At 39.5% G+C, this 14,552-nt stretch overlaps 1 protein-coding gene across 2 annotated transcripts in view; it reads left to right on the forward strand.

Moving 5' to 3' along the window:
* The window catches only part of LOC111580144 (gamma-aminobutyric acid receptor subunit rho-3), a 49,217-nt gene that overhangs the window by 28,550 nt on the left and 6,115 nt on the right, over positions 1 to 14,552 (forward strand). For both annotated transcript variants that reach the window (XM_023287754.3, XM_023287753.3), the window contains 2 exons: positions 12,275 to 12,342; positions 13,798 to 14,021. In XM_023287754.3, the coding sequence (XP_023143522.1) occupies positions 12,275 to 12,342; positions 13,798 to 14,021 (292 nt within the window). The remainder of the gene's footprint in view (positions 1 to 12,274; positions 12,343 to 13,797; positions 14,022 to 14,552) is intronic.

A 14,552-nucleotide genomic window follows, 5' to 3' on the forward strand; every position in this document is an offset into this window, starting at 1 on the left:
TGATTAGAGTTTTCATGGCTCTTCACTCAATTTAGCCATATTCAGAGATTATTTGATCTACTTGTCTGATATTGCAGATTTTAAATCAATGTCATGATGTGAAATAACAGTGAAAATTTCAGGCTTTTATCTTTAATAGTTCCTTAGATGTTGTCATCCAAGCAGCCTCAAACTTTATGCAAAAAATGTGCTAAAAGTGGGTCGACTGGCCATTTCTAAAGGAAATTATCTCAGATATGATGCTAAAATTTCATAGATACCATTTTAAATATCTATATTAAAGATTTTAAAAAGTTTCAAAAAAATCAAAAATAGTTGAGCAGAAAGACCCATGATCATTTAAGATGGAATAGCCCAATAGCATCATGGTTTGGACTGCATTTACCAGCTGTTACAAACCGCCAGTTATATTTCATATGTTTGCACTTATTTACATTATCAAGGATTATTTTCTGTTCATCAGTGATCAGGATGGATGACACTTTGCCTGCTGAGCCTATTAGAAGGTGCTAGAAGCTCCCTACTAGTCCTTATTTATGGGAATTATGTATATTTTAATGGGCTAATAACACCAGAATCATATTATTGTAGACTGAAGTTTACACCCTCCTTCTTATATGTTGTTAAGTTTACTAAAAGACTTCTCGTTTCCAACATCTAACCAAGATGGGCGCCGTTTTCCAAGCTGTAGTTCAATGTTATTCACTTAGAATAATTAGTTTGTCTCTGCTTGAAAGACTTCAGTTTAGCTCAAAATCTTGACTTTCCATTTACATTCATCAAATTAAAATGTAAAACTTGAAGCTAACAGGATGTTTCTGTGCGTTGTGTTCATATAAAATAACATGCTGTCCTATTGAAGTGTAGATTAACTGGATAAACACTTGAAGACACATCATCACGAGCAGCAGAAGGTTGCATTTGTTTACTTTCTGCTGCAGGCGTCTCCATTGTTCCTCCATTCAAACAAATGAGGCTTCACTTTCTCGCTGTTTGCAGTCTGAATGTGACTTTGGGTTTAAAGGAAAATTAAAAGAAACCGCTGCTGGCTCCTGGCAGGAGTCTGGACTGGAACTGTGGTCTCCACCCACATCTTTGAGGTTTTTACCGTCATTATTCGTATGACCACAATAGGCTGCGTGGCGTGAAGATGTAAACACGGGTCTTTTTAAGTTCCACAATGCTGTCATTTCTCTGCTGATGACAGTCTCTTCCTTTCATTCTTCCAGTGATCTGATCTTATCTGTGCTCTTCTTCACTTGGAAACTTTCACTTTTGACCGAAATTGTAGTTTATCGTGCTGCTAATAACTGCTTTTTCGGCTTTATCTGATTACTATTTACCTCCTAGTGCAGTAAAACTACACTTTTTGAGTCCCTGATTTAAAATTTTCCATTTATAAACTTCTAAAATGAGGCTTTTCTTCCCCGATTTTTAATGTTCAACCCCAGCACACAGTCCTGGCCTCCTTACTGCCATCGTATCTTTTCGGTCTATATGGCGGGTTGGCGTCTCTGTGGTCCTGCCTGTCATTCTGGGTGGGACAACAAAAGCACCACTGTCTGCCCCACGGCCCTGTGGCATTTCCACGGGCTATAATTTTACACGGCGGGAAAATCTCAGCATTTTTCTCGCTCATATAAGCCTATAGCTGCTGTGTGTTTTTCTCTGTGCGGCGCTGAAGAATCAAAACCACCCCCATCCTCAGATACCACGATAGAAATACCTCCAAGTGACATTTCTTTATTATTTGCTGCACGTGTTGAGCGCTTGTAGTATTTTCTAAATCGAGGTCAACCTTCAACGGGTGACTATAAACTTAAATTAACCCCTGCAAACTGCTCTAAACTTGTTTCCTTGCCACCTCAGTCTCTCCACACATGCAGACACCAGAACGCTTGTAAGTGATTTAATAGCAGGGCTCGGACTCTGCTGGCGTCCTGCCTCACGCTAGTGTATTTTGGCTGCAGCTTCGCAATGTGGGAGCATAAAACAGAAGAACAAGTTGGTGATGACAGTTTGATTGCAGGTGTTTCTGCCCTTAGAGAGGTTTGACACCTTCTCAGACAAGGTAAAGCTGTTACTGACTTGTTGAATTCATCCATCCATCCATTTTCTTCCACTTATCCGGGGTCAGGTCATGGAGGCAGCAGATGAAGCAGGTCGTTCCAGATGTCCCTCCCCCCATCTATGCGTTACAGCTCTTCCTGGGGGATCCCGAGGTGTTTCCAGACCAGATGAGATACATAATCCCTCGAGTGAGTTCTGGGTCTACCCGGGGTCTCCTCCCAGGTGGACTTGTTTGGAAAACCTCCAAAGGAAGTCTCCCCGGAGGCATCCGAATCAGATGTCCAAACCACCTCAACTGGTAGAGCAGTGGTTCTACTCCGAGCTCCCTCCGGATGTCTGAGCTTCTCACTTTATCGATAAGGCTGAGCCCAGCCACCCTGAGGAGGAAGCTCATTGCGACCGCTTGTACCCGCGGTCTAATTTTTTTGGTCACTACCCAAAGCTCATGACCATAGGTGAGGGTTGGAGCATAGATGGACTGGTAAATCGAGAGCTTCGCCTTGTGGCTCAGATTCCTCTTCACCACGACAGTTCAGTACAATGCCCACATTATCAATCCACCTGTAGAATTCAATATGACATCCAGCTTGTAGTTAAGAGGTTTGCAGCTGAGAGCAAAGCTGCTTGCATGAGATTTGATACCTCCAAGTGTGGATTTGCCTGTTCTTGTCCTTGCCTTTTGGGTTGGGGATGATGTTTTGGAGGTACATACCTGGACTTCTTGTTCTTGAGTGAGGAATGAACAGAACTAGAGGTTAAGAGCTAGAGCAAAGCCGCATTTGCAGGGATATGGACGCTGTACTTGTCTGATTAAGGCAAAGCTATTGATTTACAGGTCAATTTACATTCCTACCTTCACTTGTTGTCATGAGCTAACTGAAGAAGTAAGACCGTGGATGCAAGTGGGCTTATCCTTAAAACCAATTCATGCTGGTTTGCGAGAGTCCACATGATGTAAATTTCATCCTCTGCTGAGTGTGTTAGGGTTCGCATTGATCCCTCTGCGGCCAAAAATGAGTGACTCTGTTTAAAACTAATTCTTTTAGAATTAGGAGAAACTATGTGAGGAGATGCTCCGTCACATAGACACCTTCATGAGTCATCATTTAAAGAGTTTTAACTGATGTAGTTGCTGCAGAACTTTGGAGGTGCTTCAATGTGTCATTGGTTTCCACTGATGGTGCCCAAACACAAAGGGAAGTACTAAATTCTCCAGATGTCCTGTGTATTCCCATATACATGTCAGAAAATGTCTAGTAGATCAGCTGTAGTACCTGGTCTTACTATTTAATGCTGCACTGACCACAGCAGGCATCACTCGGATTGCCATTAGTTCTGTTTTTGCAGGCAGAGACCATTGTGGGAGTTTAGCTAGTAAAGGGGCACCATGAGAAAGTCTATTGTGGTGCTTAATGCCGACCAGCAAAAGCTTTTTGGTGAACCCAAGTGTGCAACAGTATGACTAAGGGCTAGTGGCTGATTGTATGTGCCGGTAGAGTAGCTCTTGTTACGTTATAAGACTGGATTGAGTGTATTTTGGCTTATTGATACTTTGATTATCACCTATAAAAGTTTAGGTCAACAAGGGCAACAGTGGCAGCAAATGTTGAGATAAATAAACAAGTTTTAATGTAGTACAACAAGAGATATAAAGTCAGTAATGTGAATTCCACATACATTATGTACATTTTGCCATATTAGCCATATTTTTGCCAGCTTAAGATTTAAACTTTTCCAGGACAAAAGAGAAACTTGCATGCTCTTACTTTTAAGGACTACAGTATGGCTTTGGAAAGTTTTTGCTTCGTGTCTTGTCCGACTTTAGATTCGACTCCCAGAATACCAATCGAAATTTGGTGGAGTTGCATAATTCATCACAAAAAACACCGTGTGCACATTTTTTATTTATTTTATTGTATTATAATATGGTTAAAGTGCACTTTTAGCATGCTAATTGCTAACATAGTTGAAAAAGTTAATGCAAATTCAATCTGGAGTTACACAATTTATGCTAATTTCATGAGAGGGTTGAACATTATTCTGCCATTTTGAAATTATTCCTGATCAGTTATGTGCACTATATTTATACTATATTGCCTTTTTCTAATGTTACCTGTGATTTCTTGATGTATTTTGTTGTTCAGTTTGTGGGTTTTATTGTTTTGTGAACCATTTATTGTCTTTTTTTTTTTAACACAGATGCACACAAACGCATAAGGACAGATATTAAATTACTGTTAGAATTTTTATGGAATATTTAAATTAACTTTATATCTTTATTTCAACCTTAGTCAAGTATCTGATAGTTGATTTTCTCAGGACACAGAAATGATTTTTCATGGTGTTTTTCAGTCTGACGTGCTTGCTTGTCTGTTTTTCTGAAATATATATGAAAAACCTTGGATGCTCGAGGCCACTATAGATTCACATTTTCTGTTGATGTTTCTCAATGGTCTCCCCTTACAGTCAGCCTTGCAAAGCCTTGATTAGTTCCGTCATTTTTCCAACCGCAGAGACGGCAGCGAGCTGAATACCAGACGTACTTGAGTCACTGAAAAACTGAGTTGTGGGCAGTGATTCAGGGAAAAAATGCATCCAAACTATGCAGCGAGGTTTTTCTGAAAGGTTAGCTGTGATGTAAAGCACATACGACTTCCTGTAAATGTGCTCAAACACAGAAAACCACTGCTATGGTGTCGTAAAGGTCCCATAAATACAGCGTGGGGGCAGCAGACCTGCAGATATTTCAGTCCGATGCAAGCAGAACTTTCATTACATTACAGTGTTGGAGGCGTCACACATGGCTGCGCTCCGTCGGTATGGATTCTGTAGTCGTATTGTCCAGAGAGTCACCTCTTAATCCCTCCACCTCTCACCTTCCCCCTCTGATGATTGCTGCCGACGGAGGCTCGGCTGAAATATTACGCTGCTTATGACTGCATGAATTGATTCATCTGCAGGGATTAAGCGACTCGTTGCAAAACGCCGAGCACACAAACAATATTGGACAAAAAAAACGTCACCTCAAAGCTGCACTGGCCAGATTTTCATGTGTTATTAAGGTAAACCGACAGCAGCTTGCTCACTGAGAGGTCACCGCTTCACTCAAATAAAATTTAGTGACCTGCAGGACGATGACGAAGAAATTTAGGAACATTTGCTGCTGTATTTCAGCTTTAAAGGACAGATGAAGGTGCAAAAGAAGTGTCAGTGTTGCTGCCCCTTCTCAGAGTTTACTTATTATGTAACGATGGGCGTATGTTTGTCCGTCTGTCTGTTTGTCTGTTAACAGCATTACTCAACAACAGACTAACGGATCTGGATGAAATTTTCAGGGAAGGTCAGAGATGACACAAGGACCATTCGCTAAAGAGGCATTATAACAGTTTGGTGTTCTTGAAACATTTTCCAAATGTGTTCTGCATTGTGGGAAGGTTTTTCTAGAGGAATTAGCACCTAATGGTTCTACCTTTGTGAATACGTCACACTACTGGAACATTTATCAAAGAAAATTCTGAAAGTTTTTAGCGTGAAGTGTTGTTTTTTTGGTTTGTTACTCCACCAAGGAACACGACGGAGTTATGTGACAATCGCCGCTGGTTTGTCTGTCTGTCTGTCTGCTAGCAACATTATGCAAAAACACAAAGGGATTTGGATGAAATTTTCAGGGAAGGTCAGAAATGACACAAGAACCAACTGATTAGATTTTGGCAGTGATGTGGCTCATAGTCTGGATCCATGGATTCGTTTAGGATTTCTGTATCATTGCAAGTTAGCGGCACAGTGCCACTGTAACTATGACAACAAGTGAACACTACGTCAGCTGCCTGCTGACGATCACATGATTGCGATCCTACAACAAATTGACAGCTGCAAACTTACTGGGATTTATCCGTCGGATAATGATACAAGGAACAATTGATTAAATTGTGGGGGTGCTTCCGAGTCCCATCAACTCCCGCCGTCCGCTACATATTTAGGTCACGCAATTCGGTAACCGTAATGTTCAGTAGTGTTGCCGTGATTTCTGATCATCAATAACTAATAAACAAATGCTGCATTTCTACAAAAAAAGGCTGCATTTCTGACAATGGCATATGGGGGAATGAGCAGCCTTGGAGGAGTACTGCGCTTTCTGAGTGCTTTTCTAGTTTATTATTTGAGACCCAAAGCTAAGTTGTGTAACATATTTTGACTGAATTCTGAGATTTTCAAACCTGAGGAAAGATCCCGGTCTAGTTTATCTCTAGTTTACTCCATCAGTCTGGTTTAACTTCGGTGTTTGGAGTCACAATCGTCTGAAAAAGCACTTTTGAAGAATTTTCAGCCAGAAATGACATTTTTCCATACTTCACAACTAGGAAAACAGTCCAGTGATAAATCCACGTAGCCTGGTTTCTAGCAGGCAGGTTTCTCAGGCTCAGTTTATTCTAAGCAGCAGATAAAAAGTTTTTCCAACTTACTTAAATCTGCATATTTTTGGTTTCTAACTTAAGAGTGTCTTTAAACTTTTATTGGAGATTTGATAGTGAGGAGGCAGACAGGAGGTAAAGTTAGAGAGCTCCACTTGCACCTTTGATACTTCTATTATTTCAGGTTTTAATCATATCTTCAACATCCGCTGCATCTTGTTTTAAATGTTCCATCATCATCTCTAAGGCTAGGTTGACCTTGACCTCCTTTTGCATGTTTCTGTCTATAAAACGTTGCCTCATACCTTAAACATCCCCTGACTGGGTGCGACATGGGAAAAGGAAAGCAGTAAAGTAAGTAGAGGAGGCTGAGTGACCTTCAGATTCAGGTTTTTCCCACAAACTGCAGCCGTTGTCATGGCGACGCTGACTGTTGATTCTGCGCCGCTGGTGGTTTTTAAGAGTCGCCGGGACAAAACTGGCTACAGCAGGAGCTTTATGGTCCTGGCTGTCAGATGAACTTCATTAAGTGAAGTGTTTATTGTGCTGCCGGTCTTCTAACATTCAGGCCAAATTAACACACTTTGCTTCCTGAAAAAGACACACGCAGACACCTCAGAGGAAAACTTTTTATTTCTCGCCGTCCTTGAGGGTGAAAACAAGAATGTAAGCCGGTAAACCAAGTCCAGACGGAGGTCACGAGCTGACCAGAGTGTGTCTGGGTTTGTGCACACTCAACCAGCAGACATGGTTTGGGTGATTTGCAGGATTTACAAAAGGAAAAAAAGAAGCTTTTGCAGTGTTTCCATGCTGAGCTCACTTTCTCAGAACCCTCCACACAATCTCATCTTTGCAAATGTGCACGTTTATCGCACGTCCAAACTGCATTAAAGCAACCAAATACATCAACTCTACCTGAATTCACACAAGAAACTCACTGATATAAAGCAAACACGAACAAAAGATAGTTTTGTGCTACATCTTTAATCCTCTGATCCACTAGTAGGTTTTAAAGGTGTTTTTTTTTTTTGACAACTGTTAGAATTACACCATTTATCAGCCAGAAACCATAAAAACAGAAAGAACTAAAAAAGCACTCAGGGAGCACAGTACTCCGTCAAGGCTGTTCATTCCCCCATATGGCATTGTCAGAAATGCAGCATTTTTTTAAAGGAATGTAGCATTTGTTTATTAGTTATTGATGATCAGAAATCACGGCACGATAGAGTTTGGCCATTTCATGTAGATGTACCCGCAGACAAAATGACCTTGCGCTGAGCACAGGTGTGTGTTATGCATGTGTATGTTATGTACGGATACCGAATCGCGGGACCTAAATATGTAGCGGGCGGCGGGACTCGGAAACACCCCGACAATTTAATCAATTGTTCCTTGTATCATTTCCGATGGATAAGTCCCGATAAATCCACGGTGGTGGATTTGTAGTAGGATCACAATCATGTGATCGTGAGCAGGCAGCTGACGTAGTGTTCACTTGTCATAGTTACAGTGACGCCGTGTCGCTATCTCGCAATGATACAGAAATCTTTAACAAATCCGTGGATCCAGACTATAAGCCACATCACAGCCAAAATCTAATCACTTGGTCCTTGTGTCATTTCTGACCTTCCCTGAAAATTTCATCCAAATCCGTTTGTCTGTTTTTGAGTAATGTTGCTAACAGACAGACAGACAGACAGACAGACAAGTGCTGGTCGTCACGTAACTCCGCCACGTTCCTTGGAGGAGTAATAAGACACTAAACAACAGAAAGGAGACAAAACTGTAACAAACAAGACACAAAATAAAAATGAGACAAAACAACTCAAACAAAATACAAAGAACTAAAAAAAAACATTGAATCAAAAACCTCACAAACAAAAAACAAAAGAAAGACAAAACTACAGTTAGAATCACTGCTGATTACAGTGGCAACACAATATAAATACAGTTATTAAAGGAAGATCTTGTTACAGTGTTAAACAGTAAACAGCATTTTCTACTGCAGAGTAATTTAGTGTTTAAATACATTACGACTGTGATACTAAAAGTACAGTAAAATGCAGTTTTTTGCTGTAATTGTACAGGAAAATGTTATAGTGCTGACACTTTCTAATCTCAGTTCTTAATGAGTTTCTGCTTCATGTTGATTCATCCCATTATTTATATGAACATCATTCCTGCATCTTCCATTCCACGTGATCCCAGATCTGTTCTGCTGGATTCACATCTGTCCACTGAACTCTCTCTGGAACCGGCTTCTTGCATCATCTCGCTGCAGAAGATGGTGAACTGTGGTCGTAAACATGGTCGGGAGGAAAAATCAGAGCGGCTGTGGCATTCAAACCATGACTGTTGGCATTAAGGGGCCCGAAGCGTCCAAGAAAACTTCAGCAGATTCCACATATTTCAATGTCTACTTTAGACCTGCTTTATGTCCAAAATAGTTCTTTAAATGCAGCTGAAACAACAGTTAGGATGTAAATCAGAAACTGAAAAGTGCAAATCATCAAACCGGGCTGCAGACTGGTCAACATTCCCCTCATTGTTTGACTCTTAGCATCATCTCTGAGGAGTTTAAAATCACTGTTGATGCTTGTGGTCGGAACAGGAACGGACGCTTTCAGATGAATCCTAAAATTAGCCGGGCAGGTTTACAGAGAAGAACAAGACCGCTAAACATGAATAAAAGTGGTTAGAAGACGGATAAACATCCTGAAAACCTCCAAACTCTGTCAGGTCTTGATTGTTTGGTGGAAGCTGAGCAGCAAACAGAGAGCTGGTTGGAGCCACTGTTGTTGTTTTTTTTTTTTTTGTTGTTGTTGGGATTTGTGTCGTTGGGCTATTTCTGCTCTGTTTGTGAGCACAAATGAGGTTGTTCAGGTTTAGCGGTTAAACAAGCTTAATCTGCTAATGATGGAGGAGGGCGAGTGTTGAAGACAGATGTTGACATTGTGGTTGGCTGGCAGTGAAGACGGAGGATGGAACAAACCAAAGGGAGGTTTGCGGACCAGAACCAATGATGAGATTAAAGAAACAGAAGCCAAAGAAGTAACTTAAACCTGATATTCATATTTTATTTAGTCATTTTTGAGCCACTTTTACTCCAAATCATTGAAAATACTCAGATTCCCCAGATGTTTTACTCTTTGTTGTCCATTAAAGCAGCAGCTGTAGCCCTAAGACTCTTTTTTAACTTTGCACTTTATGGCTCCATTGCTAACATTCGTAGAAAAAAAAGAAAGTAAGAACAGAAGTTGGATGCTTTAACTGATTCTGTGTGGTCAGCTGAGTGCTCAGTCTTCAACTAGTCCTCCAGTTAATCCAATGTTTGAGTCATTTTAGACAATATTTGAGCCATTTTGGACAACTTTTCAATCAACTGTGAGGCAGTGAGGCTAACAAATTTGCACTAAACTTAGACAAATTACAAGTTTTTGCAAATTTTGGACATGTTTCACATCATTTTGTATAATATGTGAGCCATTTTGGACAACTTTTCAATCAACTGTGAGGCAGTGAGGCTAACAAATTTGAACTAAACTTGGACAAATTACAAGTTTTTGCAAATTTTGGACATGTTTCACATCATTTTGTACAATATATGAGCCATTTTGGACAACTTTTCAATAAACTATGTCATTTTGACAGATTTGCACTAAAATTGGACAAATTCCATGTTTTCTCAAATTTTAGACGTTTCATGTCATTTTGTACAATATTTGAGGCATTTTGGACAACTTTTCAATAAACTATAAGTCATTTTGACAAATTTGCACTGAAATGGGGCACATTCCAAGTTTTTACAGATTTTTGATGTGTTTCAAGTCATTTTGGGGAGTGCTCAGTCTTTATCTTTTACTGATTTTATAGAGAGCTGAGTGTTCAGGCTTCATCTTTTCCTCAAGTTGTTCTGAGTTTTGAGCCATTTTGAACGATTTTGGGTAAAATTATGACACCTTCGAAGTCATTCTAGACAAGTTTTTTACTCAGTTTGGAAAAGTTTTCAGTCATTTTGCACAATTTTTGAGTCATTTTGGACAGCTATCGAATCATTTTAGACTAGTTCTGTTTCATTTTTTGACTATTTTCAAGTCAATTATGACAAAATTTTGGGTAAAATCATTTTGGGTCATTTTGACAAATTTTGGGTAAAACTATCATCATTCTGAACAAATTTTAATTCAATATGGACACATTTGAATTCATTTTAGGCTGTTTTTTTAGCTATTTTAGACAACTTTTAGGAAATTTCAGACAAATTATGGCTCATTTTGCCCACATTTCAGTCACTTTGGACAAATTCCAAGTCATTTTGACAAATTTTGGGTTAAATTAGACAAATTTCAAGTCATTCTAAACAAAGTTTAACTCAATGTGGACACATTTTAAGTCATTTTAGGCTATTTTTGAGCAATTTTAGACAACTTTAATTTTAGACAAATTATGGTTCCTTTTGGACACATTTCACTGTGATTTGCATTGTGATGTGAGGATGTTCCTCAGCAGCAGGCGTTGACTTTTTTTAGACTAATTCCAATTCACTTTGGAGTATTTTCAAGTCAATTATAACACATTTTTGGTAAAACTGGACAAATTTCAAGTCATTCTGGACAAATTTTTACTCAATTTGGACAAGTTTTAAGTCATTTTGAACAATTTTTGAGTCATTTCAGACAAATTATGGCAAATTTTTTGACACATTTGAGTCACTTTGGCCAATTTTTGAGTCAATTTTACCGAAAATTTGTCAAACTCTTGTGAAGCACGGTGGTGGCAGCATCATGATGTGAAGCATGGTGGTGGCAGAATCATGATGTGAGGATGTTTCTTGGCAGCAGGCCCTGGAAAAAGTCTGTTTTCACTTTGATGTTATAGAGTCTTTTTTGGGTAATTTTCTTGTCTAAAAAGCCAAATTGTATCGACCATGATTCAGTGTTGAAAAGCAATAAAAGGGGAAAACCTCCAAGGAGGATGAATCCTTTTTATAGACGCTGTAGTACGCTAGTGAAAGATTTACTGTCTCCCAATGCATAGTATGTCGCATACAGTGTGCCACAAATACCAGCATCACATACCTCACGCTGTCTCAGTTTGAACTGCAGAACTAGTGCACAAAAAGCAGACTGTGATGGATATTTAGGGAAAGCTTAAGGTGTGATAATGTGACAAAGTTGTCTTTATGACACTGCATGCAAAAATACATTGATGGGGTAGCTGTAGTACACAATAAAGGGAGACAGTATGTGATGTGGAATGCAGGGTCAGTCCTCAGTCATCTTCCATCCTAAAGACAGACTGGATCGCTGTGCTCCAGTCAAGCTGCAGAAATCTTTATACCTGGTTTAAATGTGAGCCTCTGGTTTGTGTTGTGTTAGACTTCCTTGTCTTTTCCCTCTATCTGCTGGCTGCTGGGTGCTCACTGTTGTTATGCTCTCAGACACTGGTTTGACTGCCTTTAAACTGGGCCACAGTCGACTTTCCCACCACACCCACATTCAGTTAGTTCTCTGCTGCCTTTGTGTGTCAATTTGGGTGGGATGTTGGGTCGTTCGGGTTTGTTTTCATTGATTTATTACCAACCACATCCCCTTGTTTTCTTCCTCTGTTGGTTGATTATGCTACTGTGCAATAAATAACTTTGCTGAGCCAAATACAGCTGGTTTTACGCTTCCTCTGTGACCTTAATGACTTAAATGCGGTTGGGTTTCGCAGCTCAGGTATGAGAAGACTGTAAGTGTCGCTGGAGGCTGTTTGGCTTCTGTACTGATTTAACTGTGGTGTTGTTTCAGGTTCAGCCATCCCTGTGGGCATCGACGTGCAGGTGGAGAGCATCGACAGCATCTCAGAGGTCAACATGGTGAGAAATCTCCAACTTATCTCATAATATAAATAATGGAAATAATTAAATAATTTTTTCCGGGATGAATAAAGTAGATATTATCTTATCTTAAACATCCAGCATTTTATGTTTTCTGTGTTTCTCATCAAGGCAGGATAACAGATCTTAGCAGCTCGCTAAACCTTGAAGAACCAACTTTTAAAAACACAAAAAGACAAAACATTTTTACACTTGAGAAAAGATAAACTCTCTGCTGACGCTGAAGCTGCTTCCTGTCGCTTCATCTGGTTTGTGTCCCTTCAAGTGTTTCAGCTTTGAACTCAGATCACAGTTTCTGAAACGTTGCTCCACCCAGCGGAGATAAACGTGGAGAGGATGATGCTGTCATGGCAGCTCAGTTCAGACTGCAGTAACGTCTTCATGCAAACCTCAGAAAAAAACGTCTGACACTGGATTGTTTTCAGCTTTCAGGAATCCCAAAATAATGCGCTTTCGAAAAATTGTTGCTGATTTTCATCCTCCATTAAAACCCCTCAGTTTCTGGGCTTTCTTTTGCTTAATTTTACTCATTGTGGGTTCATTTTTCACTGCAATATAAAGTCCTGCACCTCTATAGAAACAGAACAACCATAGCTAGAAGTAGAGGAAAATCAGAAATGTCTTCAGTGCAGAATGACACAGTTATAGTGTCTTAAATCATAAAAAAAGAAAATGCAAAAGTCAAATTTCTATGTTTATTTGTTCACAATAATTTACATATTTTCCACATATTATACATATTTAACTATTTCCATTTATACAGCGTCTACAGATTTTTTCTCTCTACTCGGTTCATCAGCTGCAAAGATGTTTCACCATGCTGAATGTATCTCCCAACAACTTGCTCCTCTGTTTACTGTTTTTGAGCCTTGCTGCATTTATTTTATTGCTGTTTCATTATTCTCTCTACACAGGCTGCAGTTCAGCCAAATAATGTCAGATTTTTTACTGTGTGTTTGTCGGTCACAGCTGAGTGACTTGCAGCTTTTTAGTAGCGCAAACGAGTGCAGAATTTTTTGTTACCTACTAGCAGGTTCTGGTGTGAACGGTTTATTTTTTGGTGAATTTTTAAATGAGACAAGTTAAGCGAAAGAATTAAATTTTTAAGCTGAGATTTGGCATCATCGGAAAATTGGACGTCTAACGATTCTTTCTGTTTTCATAGTTTTGTGTTCTGTTAAATTGTACAGTTTTAGGGATGTTTTTAAAGTAGCCTCTCAAACCCATCTGAATATTTTAGAGATCAAAGGTATGCATTGATTTTTACCCAAAAAAGCAAAACAAACAGACATCTTGAAAAGAAAACGGTACAGAAACAAAGATTAAAATGTAGGAACAGCAGTGATAAAAAACACAACTAAATCACTGTAACTGTTTAAAGTCCATCAAAGCAGACAGTAAAATTCTTTTCTTATTGTGCGTTTTCTCTTGCAGGACTTCACCATGACTCTGTACCTGCGTCACTACTGGAAGGACGAGCGCCTTTCGTTTCCATCTCGAACCAACCAGAGCAGGACATTCGACTCGCGGCTGGTGAAGAAGATCTGGGTTCCCGACGTCTTCTTCGTGCACTCGAAGCGCTCCTTCATCCACGACACCACCATGGAGAACATCATGCTGCGAGTTTACCCCGATGGAAACATCCTCTACAGCGTCAGGTAGCTCAAGTACTAATACCGCTCTGTAAAAGTACTTCTACAGGTAAAAAGCTCGGAAAGTGTTTGGATGCAGCCCCTGTTAGCCCTTAGTTAGCGTAGCTTAGCATGAACACTGGAAACAGGGGTAAACAGTTAGTGTGGTTTCATAATATCACACTACGTCCTTTTTTAAAACTTTTTTTTTGCTAAGCTAAGCTAGCTAACGGCTAAACTGTAGCTTTGAATGTCGCTGAATTTAGCTTTAGCTTTAGCAGCTTCCGATTTGGTGGAAAAACTTAACCATTTTTTCCCACATTTTAAAGATGTTAGACTTTTTATTTAAACCCCTATTAGTGTCTGAAACCCACTTTCACACATGTAGACATGAAAAAAAAGCAGTCAAATCTACCTTTTTGGTATTTTACACATATAAAAAATGATTAAATTCTGAAGACATAAACATTGAATATTTGACATGAAAGAATATTTACTATGGGGTAACTGTGAAGGACAAACAAACTGAAGTTGTTATAAAGGTTGTTTTATTCATTT

This window comes from Amphiprion ocellaris, chromosome 22 (genome assembly GCF_022539595.1).
Source record: "Amphiprion ocellaris isolate individual 3 ecotype Okinawa chromosome 22, ASM2253959v1, whole genome shotgun sequence".
Taxonomy (NCBI): Eukaryota; Metazoa; Chordata; class Actinopteri; family Pomacentridae; genus Amphiprion; species Amphiprion ocellaris.